The sequence below is a fragment of the Cynoglossus semilaevis genome, chromosome 16 (genome assembly GCF_000523025.1).
Source record: "Cynoglossus semilaevis isolate Cse_v1.0 chromosome 16, Cse_v1.0, whole genome shotgun sequence".
Classification (NCBI taxonomy): Eukaryota; Metazoa; Chordata; class Actinopteri; order Pleuronectiformes; family Cynoglossidae; genus Cynoglossus; species Cynoglossus semilaevis.
In genome coordinates this window covers 16,973,440-16,987,953 of record NC_024322.1, presented here as the reverse complement: position 1 = coordinate 16,987,953, position 14,514 = coordinate 16,973,440, and the positions used below count along the sequence as shown (strand labels likewise).

General features: G+C 41.8%; 1 protein-coding gene across 2 annotated transcripts in view; it reads left to right on the top strand.

The window, feature by feature from the left end:
- tmeff2a (transmembrane protein with EGF-like and two follistatin-like domains 2a) overlaps nucleotides 1-14,514 on the top strand; it is an 84,855-nt gene that overhangs the window by 31,424 nt on the left and 38,917 nt on the right. For both annotated transcript variants that reach the window (XM_025063685.1, XM_008329055.3), the window contains 2 exons: nucleotides 814-943; nucleotides 8,531-8,557. In XM_025063685.1, coding sequence (XP_024919453.1) covers nucleotides 814-943; nucleotides 8,531-8,557 — 157 coding nt within the window. The remainder of the gene's footprint in view (nucleotides 1-813; nucleotides 944-8,530; nucleotides 8,558-14,514) is intronic.

The following is a 14,514-nucleotide window of genomic DNA, read 5'->3' as shown; positions in this document are numbered from 1 at the left end:
CCCACCCCCCCAAAAAAAAAAAAAAAAAAACACTCAAAATCCACGCTTTACTGACGAGAACCAAGGAGGGATTTCTTTTTTTGTTTTTTTTTTTTGATCAGTTACATAATAAATAAAATCCAGCCGTTGTTGTTGCCCCCCCCGGTGGTGCAGCGGAGGGACAACAGAAATGAAATCAAACGACCTTCTGTTTTTTAATGCAGTCCCCACTGACAGGGCGGTCGGGGGGGCGGTCTGGGGGGGGGGTGAGTGGAGACCCTGTGTGTCATCAGTCATCTGAAACATCTAAGGTTGCTCCAAAGCCGACGAACCGTGTGGGGAAATGAATGAATAATGTTCTGCTGAACGCTAGCTGCTATTTTGCTCGGTACCCTTGAGCAAGTCACTTAACCTCGCGTTGCTCCGGCGGAGCAACCGCAGAGGTGAGCAACAGCAGATGCCGGGGATAATTCATCTCGGAGGTTGTACCGCACGTGCCGCGAACAGGGGGGGCAGTAATGAGTACACGTCTTCTGCTGCTTTAAATTCACTCATTCGTTCACATTGGCGTCACCAGAACCAGTACAGTACAGTACAGTACAGTGCAGTGCAGTGCAGTACAGTACAGTGCAGTACAGTACAGTACAGTACAGTGCAGTACAGTACAGTACAGTACAGTGACTGTAGTACTTACTACTTTCCCGGTGCTGTAGTTTTTACTGAAGTTTTTTCATTACTGAATCAAGTAAAACAAAAAAACAAAAAATGTATTTTATTCCGGGCTCTTCTTTTTTGAACCTAATTCTGTTTTGTTTTTTTCTCTTCTTTCTGCAGTGCAACAACGACTACACCCCGGTGTGTGGCTCCAACAATCAGAACTACCAGAACGAGTGTTTCCTGCGCAGGGACGCCTGCAAGCAGCAGTCTGAAGTACTGATCCTGTCAGAGGGGGCGTGTCCTGCCGGTGCGTACCTTTTACAACACACTGACACCAACACGTCACTGAAGTACACGGTGTATGTGAAGTACTCCGTTTGGCCACAGCAGGATGTCAGGGAGACACACACACACTCCAGGCCAGTAGGTGGCGGTGGTGCTGTTTAAAATTTGCTTGATTTCAGATGCTTTAAAGGAATCGTACGAGCTGAAATTTTTTTTGTTCCGGTACTAATGAATACACGTGTCATTACACCTGTAGCTCCGCCCCCCTACCAATCATTTTAATATTTTTTGTCGAAAAGGTTATAGCTCTACACCTCCAGCAGAGGGCGCCGCAGGCAGCTGCCTCTGTGACCTGTGCCGAGAGCCCGTTCTGTTTTGTTGACAGTCAAAATTAACAAATGCATTTCCTGCGGAACTGTCCACTCGGTGTGAACGTTAGCGTGAACGTTAGCGTGAACGTTAGCGTGAACGGTTGTGAACGGTCAGTCGTTACTGTCTGTTGGATGACTGTTATAAAACAGGTAGGAAGAGGTGAGAGTGATGTAACTCCCCCAGGTGTGAGGCAACGCTGAGGCTCAGTGTGGCGCCACCAGAGGACTGTCAGGTCCCTGCAGGACAGGATGAAAGCACCGGTACTGTTACTGGTACTTGTACTGTTACTGGTACTGGTACTGTTACTGGTACTGGTACTATTACTGGTACTCTTACTGGTACTGTTACTGTTACTGGTACTCTTACTGTTACTGGTACTGTTACTGATACTGGTACTGGTACTGGTACTGGTACTGTTACTGGAACTGTTACTGGTACTGTTACTGTTACTGGTACTCTTACTGTTACTGGTACTCTTACTGTTACTGGTACTCTTACTGTTACTGGTACTCTTACTGTTACTGGTACTCTTACTGTTACTGGTACTCTTACTGTTACTGGTACTCTTACTGTTACTGGTACTCTTACTGTTACTGGTACTCTTACTGTTACTGGTACTCTTACTGTTACTGGTACTCTTACTGTTACTGGTACTCTTACTGTTACTGGTACTGGTACTGGTACTGGTACTGTTACTGGAACTGTTACTGGTACTGTTACTGGAACTGTTACTGGTACTGGTACTGTTACTGTTGAGACAGTTTGTTAAGTAGAAAATAAAAAGAAGGTTCCGCGGCTGTGAACTCTCATTGTGTTGCACTTAAATAATGTGGAAAAGCATAAAGTGAGAATAATTCTCCTGCTGCCAAATTGTCATCGTCGGTTACTGCAGCGCTGTCGCCACCAGGCAACGCTGGAAACAACAGCCACTGAGTCACGCTCCGTCACCAGAGTCGTTCCACGGTTCTTCAAATTTGTCCGGATACCTTTTTTTTTTTTAATCTTACTTAACGTTGTACTTCAAATAACGTGGTTCAGATTCGTGTGTTTCCATAGAATCAAGGATCTGTGCAGATCGGTGTTTTTTTGTGTATTGATATTTCTCACTCTTCTACTTTTATTATTAATCTGACCCTTTAACAAAATGGCAGTTTCAGCAGAGACCCTCGTTCTGAGCGCCACCTATGGGATGAAACTGAATTTTTTTAATGTTTGTCTGAGGGGAGGGGTGTTTGGGGGGGAGTTTGCTCTGCGGATACCAGCTTTGTCTTTATCTTATATTAGGTTTCTCAATGTGGAAGAAGGGCCGCCTTTGTTCCTTTGTAGTTCAAAGGAACTCCATGAACACCACGCGGCCCAGACTGAGAACGTGGAACACAACCCACAAATGAGCGCGGTGGACAGAGACACACACGTTTGACCGGTGTGTGTGTGTGTTTATGACCATGACGTTCCATTTCCTCCTCAGTCTCCACTCTGCTGCTGCTGCTGCTGCTGCTGCTGCTGCTCCTGCTGCCGACTGAGTGACTGACTGAGTCGACCAGAAAAACCTCACGTACCACTAAAAAATCACAGCCTGTGGATTCGCACATTAACACCGTGCAGTAATCACACACTCCTGTGCGTGGGCGTCTTTCTGGTTGTTGTTTTTTTTTTTTCCCCTAATTATTCGTGTTAACATTGGAACCTGTCGTTCTAACATTAGTCATGCTGCATCGAACGTCCAAAAAAAAAAAAACACCACAAAAGAAAAAAGTGTACTCGTGAGTACATGTGAAGTATCGCCCACTGTATGAGAATACATCATAACAGGAACCAGTCATATCTACTCAGATTAACTCGTACTCGTTAGCCTTAATAGGTGTTATTTACAGTAGATGAGAGGCCACCTGGTGGCAGTTGCGGTTACTGTGGTTGGAGTTCGCACGTATGCAGATGACGTTCACTAAAGCTTTAACATGTTGTTTGTTCTGATCTTTTTAGTCGGGGTTCAGCAATACCAGTGGAATGAGTGAGTGGTTCCAAAGTAGGGGGCGCCCACCCTCCTGAGGGACATGAGGTGTGCGGGCAGGGACATATCGATTTATATTTCTATATTTTCTAAAGAAATTTAAAAAAAAAAATTTTTTTGGCATAAAATGAAGTAGAGTTTCTGGGGTAAATGTGTGGGGGGGGGCAGCGAGGGGGGGGGGCTGTTTTAATGTTGTTGTCTTTCAAACACCTGAGTCTGTTCTTATATGAACCACCACAGACTGCACCACCTGTTGGTCGGAATTAGAGTTACCTCCGCAGTGGAACATGTTAAAGTCACTGATGCAACTGGCAGTAAGGAATTTTTTTATTTTTTTTTTTTTTGAACACAGACTAATCACATGCTGCGACAGAAACATCCTTTATTCCTCTCTCTCTCTCTCCCCCCCTCCCTCTCCCTCTCTCTCTCTCTCTCTCCTCTTCCCCTCAGAGCTGGGCGGCTTTCTATTTCCATCTTCCTAAATCCCATTAGCAGCAACAGTACACGGTGTAATGGATATATGTCAGCTTGGCAGCTCGGATGAAAGATATCAGGAAATCTGTTGGGAAACCTGAAAGAAAAATCTGGACGTGGAGTTCAGGCTGTAATCTGAACTCTTCGCTCCTCATCGGAGCAGATTATCTTTAAAAAAAAAAAAACAGAGCTGGGCGTGCTCGCTACTAAAACGAAAAGATAAGATAAGTGACGACACTGACGGTGGAATTTGATCGCAGCCCGCAATCAAATCAAAACGTACTGTACTCCATCAGAGAAATATGGGTCGGTTACAAAAATAGGTCTTATTCAGGTTTGATACGAAGAAAAATCTGCCCACGGTGCGGAGGCAGCCTACGTTGATTAGCAGGGACTTGAACCTCTGACCTCTGTCTTCAAACGCTGGTCAGCTCCAGCTCGGAGCAGTTAAGCAACAGCTTAGCAAAGCGAAAAACAGCCAAGCGGGCTATTTCCCCCCGGAGGAGGGGAGTTAAGCTAAGGCAAGTGCTCACGTAGCATTTTCCGGCTCAGTTCACAGAGTGAAACAAAAGTTCCAAGTTGGAACTTCCCGGTCGTTAGAGGAGAGGGTGGCGCTGCGTTTAATCGACACGCCATTAAAATGTTGATGACATGGTTTAATCACTGCTGTGTTTGACTGCGTTGCCTAATCACTGACAGATGACGTGAGCCATATGTTTGGCTGACGGCTGGTGTTAGCAGAACCGGGCGCTGCACCGCAGTCGCTGGTACGATCACTTCCTCCGATCTACGCAGTACTACGGATATGTGTCGTTAGCTCAGTTGGAGTACGGAAAGTATTCATCGTGGTACAACATCACAGCTCTTTTATTGTGTATTGTGTCAAGAATCTGGCGATACGATACCTATCACGATACAGGGGCAACGATACGATATATTGCGATATACATTCACTAGAGAAGAACGAAAAGAAAAATTAAATGAACCAACACCAGGAATATTTGACTGGGAATTGGTGATAAAAAAAAAAAATCAATAACTGATGGAGGAGGAGATTGATACGGTATCAGGAAACGGAATATCGCAATATTTCAGTGTATCGATATTTTCTCACAGCTATTGCTAATATTCTTGATTTCCATGATTGCGACGCCTCCTCTTCCTTGGATTTTTTTCTAATTTACACGATAATCCACAGAGGAAAAAAAGTGATAATTAGTTTCTGTCAATATTTTGAGTTGTTTGTTGAATACAACGATTATTTGCAGTTTCAAATATCCGTCAGTGTAAATGAGTTTCTATAATTAATCAAAAAAAAATGAAAAAAAAAAACCCAACTGGATCAGCCTGACGTTCTACTGAGGATCAACCAACAGGATCAGCCTGACGTTCTACTGGAAAAAACCCAACAGGATCAGCCTGACGTTCTACTGAGGATCTGGCAACAGTTCACTTGTTGTCTGATCCCACGATGACGCACATTATTTCACGGCTTTAAATCTTAAACTGCGATGACTAACATCGCACTCGACTAATATCTCGTTAGTCAGAGAGCGCTAACAATAGTCAACCGTGAAAATCGAAGGTATTATGAGGGTATAAAAATGTCAGAAATCCTCCGTAAAAAAATCAAATCTCAGGATTCTAATTTGAACTGCAGTAAATCATAGTAGTTTATGAGGTATTTTGTAGTAAAACTGACGACTCGGTACTGTTCCTTGGTACTGTTGCTTGATTCTCTGGACTGAATTAGACGGTTCTAGTACTTCTCCGGTACCGTTGGTTCCATTGTACAGGTTTTCGCTGAGTACTGACTTCACCCATCTTTACAACCCAGAGATTAAAAGTCAAACTCCCTGATGTTCCCGCGACTTTCAAATGGAACACGGAATTGTTAACGCGCAACAGATCGCGAATAAATCAACTCTGGGCCTCAGCTCTGCCGGAGCGCACAGATGTGACAGACGTGTGTGCGTCTTTATGGTTTTTGATCATTTTGAATTTTATTTAACATGAGAAAAAAACGCGCTGGACTGCAGAGTGAGCAGAACCTTTGTGGAGACCCGCGGGTCGCATCCCTCAGTGTCGGCTGCCAGGACACATCTGCTGCTGAGGCCTAACGCTAACTGGGTTATTTACAGTGGAAGGCAGGGAGGTGTGTGTGTGTGTGTGTGGGTGTGTGTGTTGGCAGCACGTTAAGGGTAATAAAGATTTTTTTTTTCCGCTGGTTCGTCTTCTCTCGTCTGACATTACATGCACTATTACCAGTCAGAACCAGTACAATCACCAGGGTAATTAATTTTCCAATTACAAAAATGTCGGATTTATGGATGTCGACGCTGCGTGACGAGAATCCACACAAATACAACAACGCCGTGGTTCTCCTCCTTTTCATGAGTCAGCGAAAAAAAAAACTGACGCAGTCATTTCCTCAAGTGATTCACAGTCGACACATTTTTTTTTAGAAAATCAAACGGTCTCGTCTTGGGGTCAGTGTGACCTCACATTTGTCGGACAGGCAGGTTGAACGTGGAATGTTCCGTTCCCCTTTGTCGTTTTGTTCCGTTTTATAATTCTGCTCTTTTTCTCCTTAAACCTCGGCCTCTGTCGTGGCCGAAGCGTTTCATTGATCTCCACCTCGTGGTTTAAGCTGAAGCTCACTGACGCACTGACGTCCTACAGGTGGCATATATTATGCTAACTATCGCGTAAATGTTACGATTTGGCTGCTTAACCTATAAATGTAAAATTAGCTAATATATATATATATAATATATATCCAGGCAATAAAATACAGCTTAAAGATAATACAAACCCAAAAGTTTTTTTATTACTGCGCAAATCTCACAATTTCATTAAATATATATATTATATATATGTGAGAATATATGTATATGTAAATGTCAACATATATAAATATGTAAAATATGTATATATGTGTTATGTAAATATTTATATAGGTGTAAATATGTTTATATTTTATATATGTATATAATATATTCATATATGTGGAATATATTTATATATGTAAACATATATTTATATATATGTAAACATATATTTATGTATGTGTAAAAGTATGTAAGTATTAAGTATTATATTAATAAGTATTTGAATTGTAAAGTGTACACATGTGCTAGCTGTGCTAGCTGCTAGCTGCTGTTACTTCTTTGTTTTTTTTTTTATTAAATCATGGACTGATTTATCGTCGGTCTGTGTCTCGGACCAGACTGATATTCAAATATAAAAAGCTTTTTCTTTTTTTTTTCTTTTTTTTTTTAAATGGAGATAATTAAATAGAACGGTGATTAGGCCTAAATGAAGTAGAGATTTAAAGTATGTTCTGTGCTTTTCATTGCAGCCACTTATAAGATATTAATGCACATTTGCATTGTGAGGCTCCATTATCATTTGGAGACCATTAAAAGAAATCCGTCGGGCGAAAAGGGAAAAACGTAAACACAAGCACTAAACTTTCATCCTGGCATCGGTACCAGTCCCCCCGATTATATTCACATCCAGCTTCATCGTTTGTTCGCCGCTCCTCTTCGCCATCTGCCGCTCTGACCTTAATGAGTCACTCCACGTTTTTCTCACACAGTAAATGCGTTTTATTGAACGGAGGCCGGTGTCACGGCGGTATCAATGTCAGGGCGACTCGCTGCTCTGGGTCCATTTGTGCGGCTGCGGCAGTGGCAGTGTGTCCACCCTAAAACGCTCTCTCTCTCTCTCTCTCCGTTGGGTTTTCCTACGTCAGGGAGCCATTATACCCCCGCGCTCCTCCGAGGCCCCGCCTCGTCTATCCCTGGACGTCTTTAGCAGATCACTTTATCCCGCGGCTCAAGTTCCGCCCAGACTGTTCCTCCCAGCGTCCATCAGTATCACTTTCACAGCCATATTGTTACACAATTCAGTAAAGCCGGCTGTGTTTGAGGGAGCTCAACGCAGAATCAGCGGAAAAGCCACACAGATGCAAACAGAGCGGAAACCTTAAAAAGAAGATTCTCACCGACAAGAGAGCGGGGAAAAAAACTCAGTTTGAATCTGACGTTCAACTTTTTCAGCCTTTTATTCCGTTAATTCAGTGGCTGCGTTTCATTTGTCCGTCGTTTATGTTGATGATGGACCAGGACTGACCACACTGAACATGTCAAATGTGTTAGCTGCTCTCATTGGCTGTCCCACATCTGTAAACAAACCACCGTATTTTACCGTTGTTTTCCGGACTATAAGTCGCTCCGCAGTATCAGTCGCACCAGCCAGCTAGAGTGCCCTCTAGTGGCTGTCAGTGTTAAAAATAACAAATATGTACATTTTCATTGGTACAGGAGTAGCAGATACTTGTACACGAGCCTAGAGTGCCCTCTAGTGGCCGTCAGTGTGAAAATACCAAACATGTGAAATTATATATTTTAATATATTTTAATATATAAAATTTTCAGGAGTATGTCAGTGTGAAAATAACAAACATTTAAATTTTCAGGAGTAGCAGATACTGGTACACCAGCCTAGAGTGCCCTCTAGTGGCCGTCAGTGTGAAAATAAAATATATATTTTAATATATGAGTCAAACCCAGCCAAAGTATTTTGAGTTGGTCATCAAGTATTTATTTACACAAACTAATTCAGGAAATATATAACGATGTGTTTGTACCTTTGTTACCAGTCTGTGATTGGTTCTTTTTTATATTTTTTGTCTCCATTATAATGTCTGAGCCTGTGTTTGATCACTTCTGTTTTTCTCCTCTACAGACGCTGGTTCAGGATCAGGAGATGATGGTAGGATGTCTTTTCTTCTTCTTCCTCCTCTTCTTCCTCTCAGTTCTTCTGTGCTGTACGCGCTCTGGTCTCTGCGGTGGTTCTCTGTTGTTGTTGTTGTTGTTGTTGTTGTTGTTGTTGTGGTTCAACTTCACCTGTTTATCTATTTATTGGTCGTCATCAGACGACGTTATATTTAATTCAAAACTTTTAGCTTCAAGGCAGGGCTGTCGAACTCTGTCCCTGAAGTGGCCCACGTCTACAACCCAGTCTTACGTAGTTGTGGGCCGCACAGAGCTAACATACGTACAACTAGTACTGACGATGATGTAAACAGAAATGAAGGATTTGAACAGAAGTAAATTCAAAATATTAACGTCAAGCAAAATAAAAATGATTTTTTTGTTTATGCTAACTGAACATTTGGATGGATTTAAAGATGAAAAAAAAGGGACTTTACTGCCACGCGTGGTACACATTAGTGCAGACCTTTAGACCACAAGACACGTGAAGATCTGGTGGGCCGCATAACACAACGTGACGTACAGGATTTGGTCCGCGGGCCTTGATTTTGTCAAATATTGTTTTTTGTTTTTTTTAAAAAAGCTGTTAACTGCCGACACTTTATAGTAATAATTATTTTCGTATCTCAGGTGTAGACGGTCGACTGTAGGACCGCTGTGTTTGTGTCAACATTTATAGTTTGGACACAAACGTCCAGCCTGGACTTTGATATTCACATATGGCAGACACAGCAGGACATCGTCTGGGTCAGACGTTCACACCTTTAGGAAAAGGTTTCCGGTGCATGGGGGGGGGGGGGCAGCCGGGCTGGAACATACAGGATTATCCACTCTGTCACTGGGGTTAATCCAGCGCTCACCTGCTGCGTTCCTCCACCGCCTCACGTACACAGAATTTGGACGATTGGAGCAGAAATCAGAATGAGATCCTGGGCTTCTGAGGACAGAGGGTAGATAATGTGTTGACGCCCCCTACAGACTTAACATATATATATATATTTGCAGAAATGTAATTATTTAAAAGGTAGAGATTGAGGTCAGGTTTTGTTCTGTTCTCCCTCTGCGTGGATTAGCACACGCCCTGAAAACAGCTCAGTCGAACTGCTCTACAGGGAGGAAAGTGCTGCTTTTATTGCAGTCGTATGAATGACTTTCCATATTTTATGCAGTAAGAAAAAAAAACAAAAAACAATTCAATAATGCAACATGGTTACCCTGCGGAACGCTGCGGGAAATCGTACAAAACTGTGAGTGCCCGCTTCAAAGTCATCGAAAATCCATCGTTGTCAGCAACGTATCTCCACCGCTGCACCAACGTATAGACAAATATATAAATACATTTCCAAATATATTCTCCTTCTTTGTTTGTTAAATAACGTTAATCGTCGTCTGCATACGTGAGAACTCCCGTGGCGACTGTTGTGTCCTTCAGTTCTAAAAAAAAAAACCAGTTTTGTTTCTTTTCTTTTTTCTTTTTTTTTTTTCCCCCGCTGCTGTTCAAAGCTGTGTAAGATCTTCCACCGTTCACGTTTCTGTTGGCTTATTAAATTTGTCAGAGGCACTTGTGTCTCAGCTTGGCAGCTGCAAGGGAGCTTTAGCGAATAGCGGTTAGTCACAGTGAATACGGCGAATGATAATGCAGCTTCGAGAAATAACTGGAATAATAAAATAACCTGGTTTTTTTTTTCTTTTTCTTTTTCTTTTCTCCGATGGGGTTTCTGTCCAAGTCGCTCCCGTATCTCTGCAGGCTTCAGTTTCTACAGTCTCAGAGCCGGGAGCTGCAACTTCTTTGATTGTTCTTTTTCCCTTTGTGTTGGGTTTTAATGTGTTTTCTCTTTCTTTTCAATTAATAAAAGCTGGGGCTGAAAGAGAAGAGCATTAGAGGAAGGTGATAAGCTGAGGTTTTTTTTTGTTTGTTTTTTTTTTCCTGTACACTCGGGGGCTCTGGTTTCCTGAGCGACTACACATGTAAATCCTGGAGCTGATTAATTCTGTGTCAGTCAACTCAGACTTTCATTTTGTTGCGCTGTGTTTTTCCCCCCAAAACTATTTTTAGGGTTTGGCGAAATCCAAGCATTTTATTGAAAAACAAACGTTACAGATTTTTGCCGATGTGACATAATTATGCTAATATCGATCGGCCGATTATTATCGGACATCCTTAGAGAAAAGTCAACCAGACACAAAGTTGAGTTTGTTGATGGTTTGTTTAAAGAGTGAGTTGACCTGTTGACCTGTTGACCTGTCAACCTGTTGACCTGTTGACCTGTTTACCTGTCCACTTCATTACGTCTTCATGGACCGAGCAAATATGAAAGATTGGAAATGAGATTAGTTCCAGAGAAGATGGCAGAGCCACGGAGGTAGAGGCGGATATGAAACTCCTGCTGGGTCAACACGAGGAGGAACGGGGGAGGAACGGGGGAGTCAAAGAGGGGGAGTCAAAGAGGGGAGGTGGACAGAGACGTGTCCTCAGGAACACAACTCCACTGAGGAACCAGAGGAGGTTCACCCAGAGACGAGGGGGCGGAAAAAGAACGAAAAAAATCTCACTATCAGTTGATTGTCTGACAATATCTGATCAAATGGACCACCCTCAGGTCTTCCCCCTGTGGCGGAGATGGGAACAACAGTCTAAAACGGTTCCTTACTGACGCAGAGCCAGAAATCCTTGGTAAAACAAATAACTCTAGTGTGTCTTTACGAGCTTTAGTCGTAGCCTTTAGCTAACAACACTTAACAAACAATGTTTATTTTCAAGACATAAAAAAATAAAGTAATATTTTAGGGCTTTGTTCGCAGTTGCTTCAAATGAAAAACTGCTGGTTGTTGAATGCTGCTTTTTTTATTATTTGTTTTTCTCTTAAAGGCTGTTTTTTTTAAAAAATGTTTCCTTTGTCTGAAGGACGTCGGTGTCGGTGTTGGTGGAGCAGCGTCAATCAAACCCGGGGGGGGGGGGAAGGGGGGGGGACAGCTAAATGTAGGGTTTGCGGCCGGACGGGTGACTGATGAGGAGGTTTTAGCTGCACAGCTTCACCATGTTTGACTGCGGGTGGTCCGGTTGGTGCCGTTTTAGAACAACGTTATCTTCATGAAAGAAACAGTCAAGATGACGTCACAACACTCTGACATATATATGTATATATAACTATATATGTAAATATATACATATATGTATATATATTTACATATATATTTTTTATATTTTTTAGGCAATTCTTCTGACTGTTATATATGTGGTTCTACATATACATATATATGCATTATATGTATACATGTATATATTTACATATATATTTTTATATTCTTTTGGAGACAATTCTGACACATCAATATCTTAAATATATATGTATCTTAAATATATATGTGTGTATATATGTATATAGTTAAAAATATATATATTTAATATATTTTTTCGCACACACATCAGGATCTTAAATTAATATGTATATATTGGGAAGTATACAGACATATAAGTTTATATACATGTATACATATATACAGACATATATGTATATATTTACATATATATTTTTATATTCTTTTGGAGACAATTCTGACACACCAGTATCTTAAATATATATGTATATATGTGGGTGTATACATACATACATACATATATGTCTGTATATATGTATACATGTATATATTTAAATTGATATATTTTTAATATATTTCTTCGCACGCACATCGGTATCTTAAACAAGACGGTCGTCTCAAGTTCAAGATAAATATATTTTTTCACAATAGCTTTTTCCAGTGAAAGAGTCGTTTTATTCGGGGAGAAAAAGGCAGAGATGTGTTTGTGTGGCATCGGATTGAGAGGGTAAGGTCAAGAGGAGGGTAAACACAAATATATCCTCTAAAGGCAGAATCACTGTAGAGGTCGGAATTGGAAGGAAGGAAACAGGCCGGCCAGAGGTGGAGGAAGAGTGCGGGTGGGGTTTTATGAGCGGGGGAGGAGGTTAAAGAAAGTGGCAGTAAAAGGTGGGTTAGAGTCCTGTTGAGAGGACCTGCAGTGGACGGCCGTCGGGGTAAAAAAGCCAGTGTGTTTTAATAGCCCCGGATAAATCTGCACACATAAACCCCCGGGTCAGCTGGGCAGCTGCCAGGTCCAGGGGCTGGAGCTGGAGCTGTGTGTCGGTGGACGTCATTATGGATTTCCTGCGTAGAGAAGAGGACGATTGAGTTTTCGTTTGGACACCAGATGTGGTGTTTTTCATGTCTTTTTTTTTTGCTGACCTGGCAACTGATTCCTGCCTCCACCTGTTTCCTGTGGCTTCGTGCCTCTGCTCTGCTGATTGGTTGTTTTAATGTGAATGGAGAATATTTGATAGCATTAAACTAAAGAATTGTGGACGGGAGTCAAAACGACCGCCTGGAAAGACAAAAACTCAAAAGAAGGACTGAGAACAAACTGTTACTGTAACATCACCTCATCGTTGTAACATCACGTAAGACGTTACACAGACTGTGTCACTATGGCGTGGACTGTACATGAAATAACCTTCATTAATATTTGATCAGTAGGAGTAGAAGAAAAATATCAATACATTGAAATATCGCGATATTTCCTTTCACGATATCGTATCAATATCCTCAGTTTATTGATGTTTTATCACCGATTCACCGTCAAATATTTCTGGTGTTGCTTCATTTTCTTTTGTGTCTTTACTATGACGACACTAGTGCCTATAGTATCGCAATATATATCGTATTGTTGCCGCCGTATCGTGATACGTATCGTATTGTAAATACCATCCTGTATTGACGCAGTGATTGGCGGAGTACAATTACCTTGGCGTTCACCAAACTTTGTCTGCAGCGCCCCCTTATGTAGACAGAAGTGACGTCAATCACTGGTTTGAAGCTGTGCGTTTTTCGTTGCTCGACTCGATCAAAACCACAGCTCAAAATATTGTGACACATATTCAGGATGATTTTTTTTTTTTTACGTCTGATTCTACTCATACTTTCATGGTTTTACTCCTAATTAATATCCGATTTTACACAAAGTAATCATCATAATGTCATACCTTTTTTTTTTTTTTAATACATTTTTTTTCCCCTGGATTCTCTTCACGGTTTGTTTTAATTTGGTGATAAATAAATAAATAAATACAAAAAAATCCCTTTTGAAAAGAGTTTAAGTGAAACTAGTCCTATTAAAAACCCTTCAGAGTCACTGATTTACAGCCACGGGGAACTCTTCCTTCACTATTCCCCTGTCATGCTCCGTCGACTCCGTGGGCCACTGGCACTAAAGTGACCTAATTTCACTGCAATTCCAACGGGGTAACTCTTATCTAAATGAAGTGCTCTGTCAAGGTCGAAACTCCGGCCCATAACTTATCACAGCCCTTTCTCTGCTTCAATGGTAGGAAATAAATACAGGTCCTGTGGGGGTCGGGAGGGGGAGGCGGCATCGGGGCCGTCTGCAGACTAATTACCATTTTTTTTTGTGTGTTCTCCAGTTCCATGGAGGATAATAAGAATAAAAATAAAATTAAAAAAAAAAAAAAAACACTCTCTCCTGCAGTTGAGTTTTTGCGATGCCTTTAATCTGGGTGTTGGTTCTAGACTCGTCTCTGGGTTCAGGTGTGTTCGTCAGGCACTGAAGTACACTGAAGTACACTGAAGACCAAATTATCCAGAACCAATCAGGAGAAGGTCCAGGAACAGTGAAGGTTACTGTCTTTGTTGACAGCTGTGACCTTTCACCTCCTCGTTACTGTTCTCAGATCAACGATCGTTCATCGATTCAGGTTCTCAACTAAAAAAAAATTAATTTGAATTCTAAAAATCCAACGCGATCTTCCTGCGTCCTTAAAAAAATACGACAATAATTCTAACAGGAGCCGTGTCGACCTCCTCGTCTCTCATTGGCAGGCTGTCCTAGCCCGATGTCACACCTTTACATAACCATCCGGCCTTTCACACCCCTCTGCCCCCCCC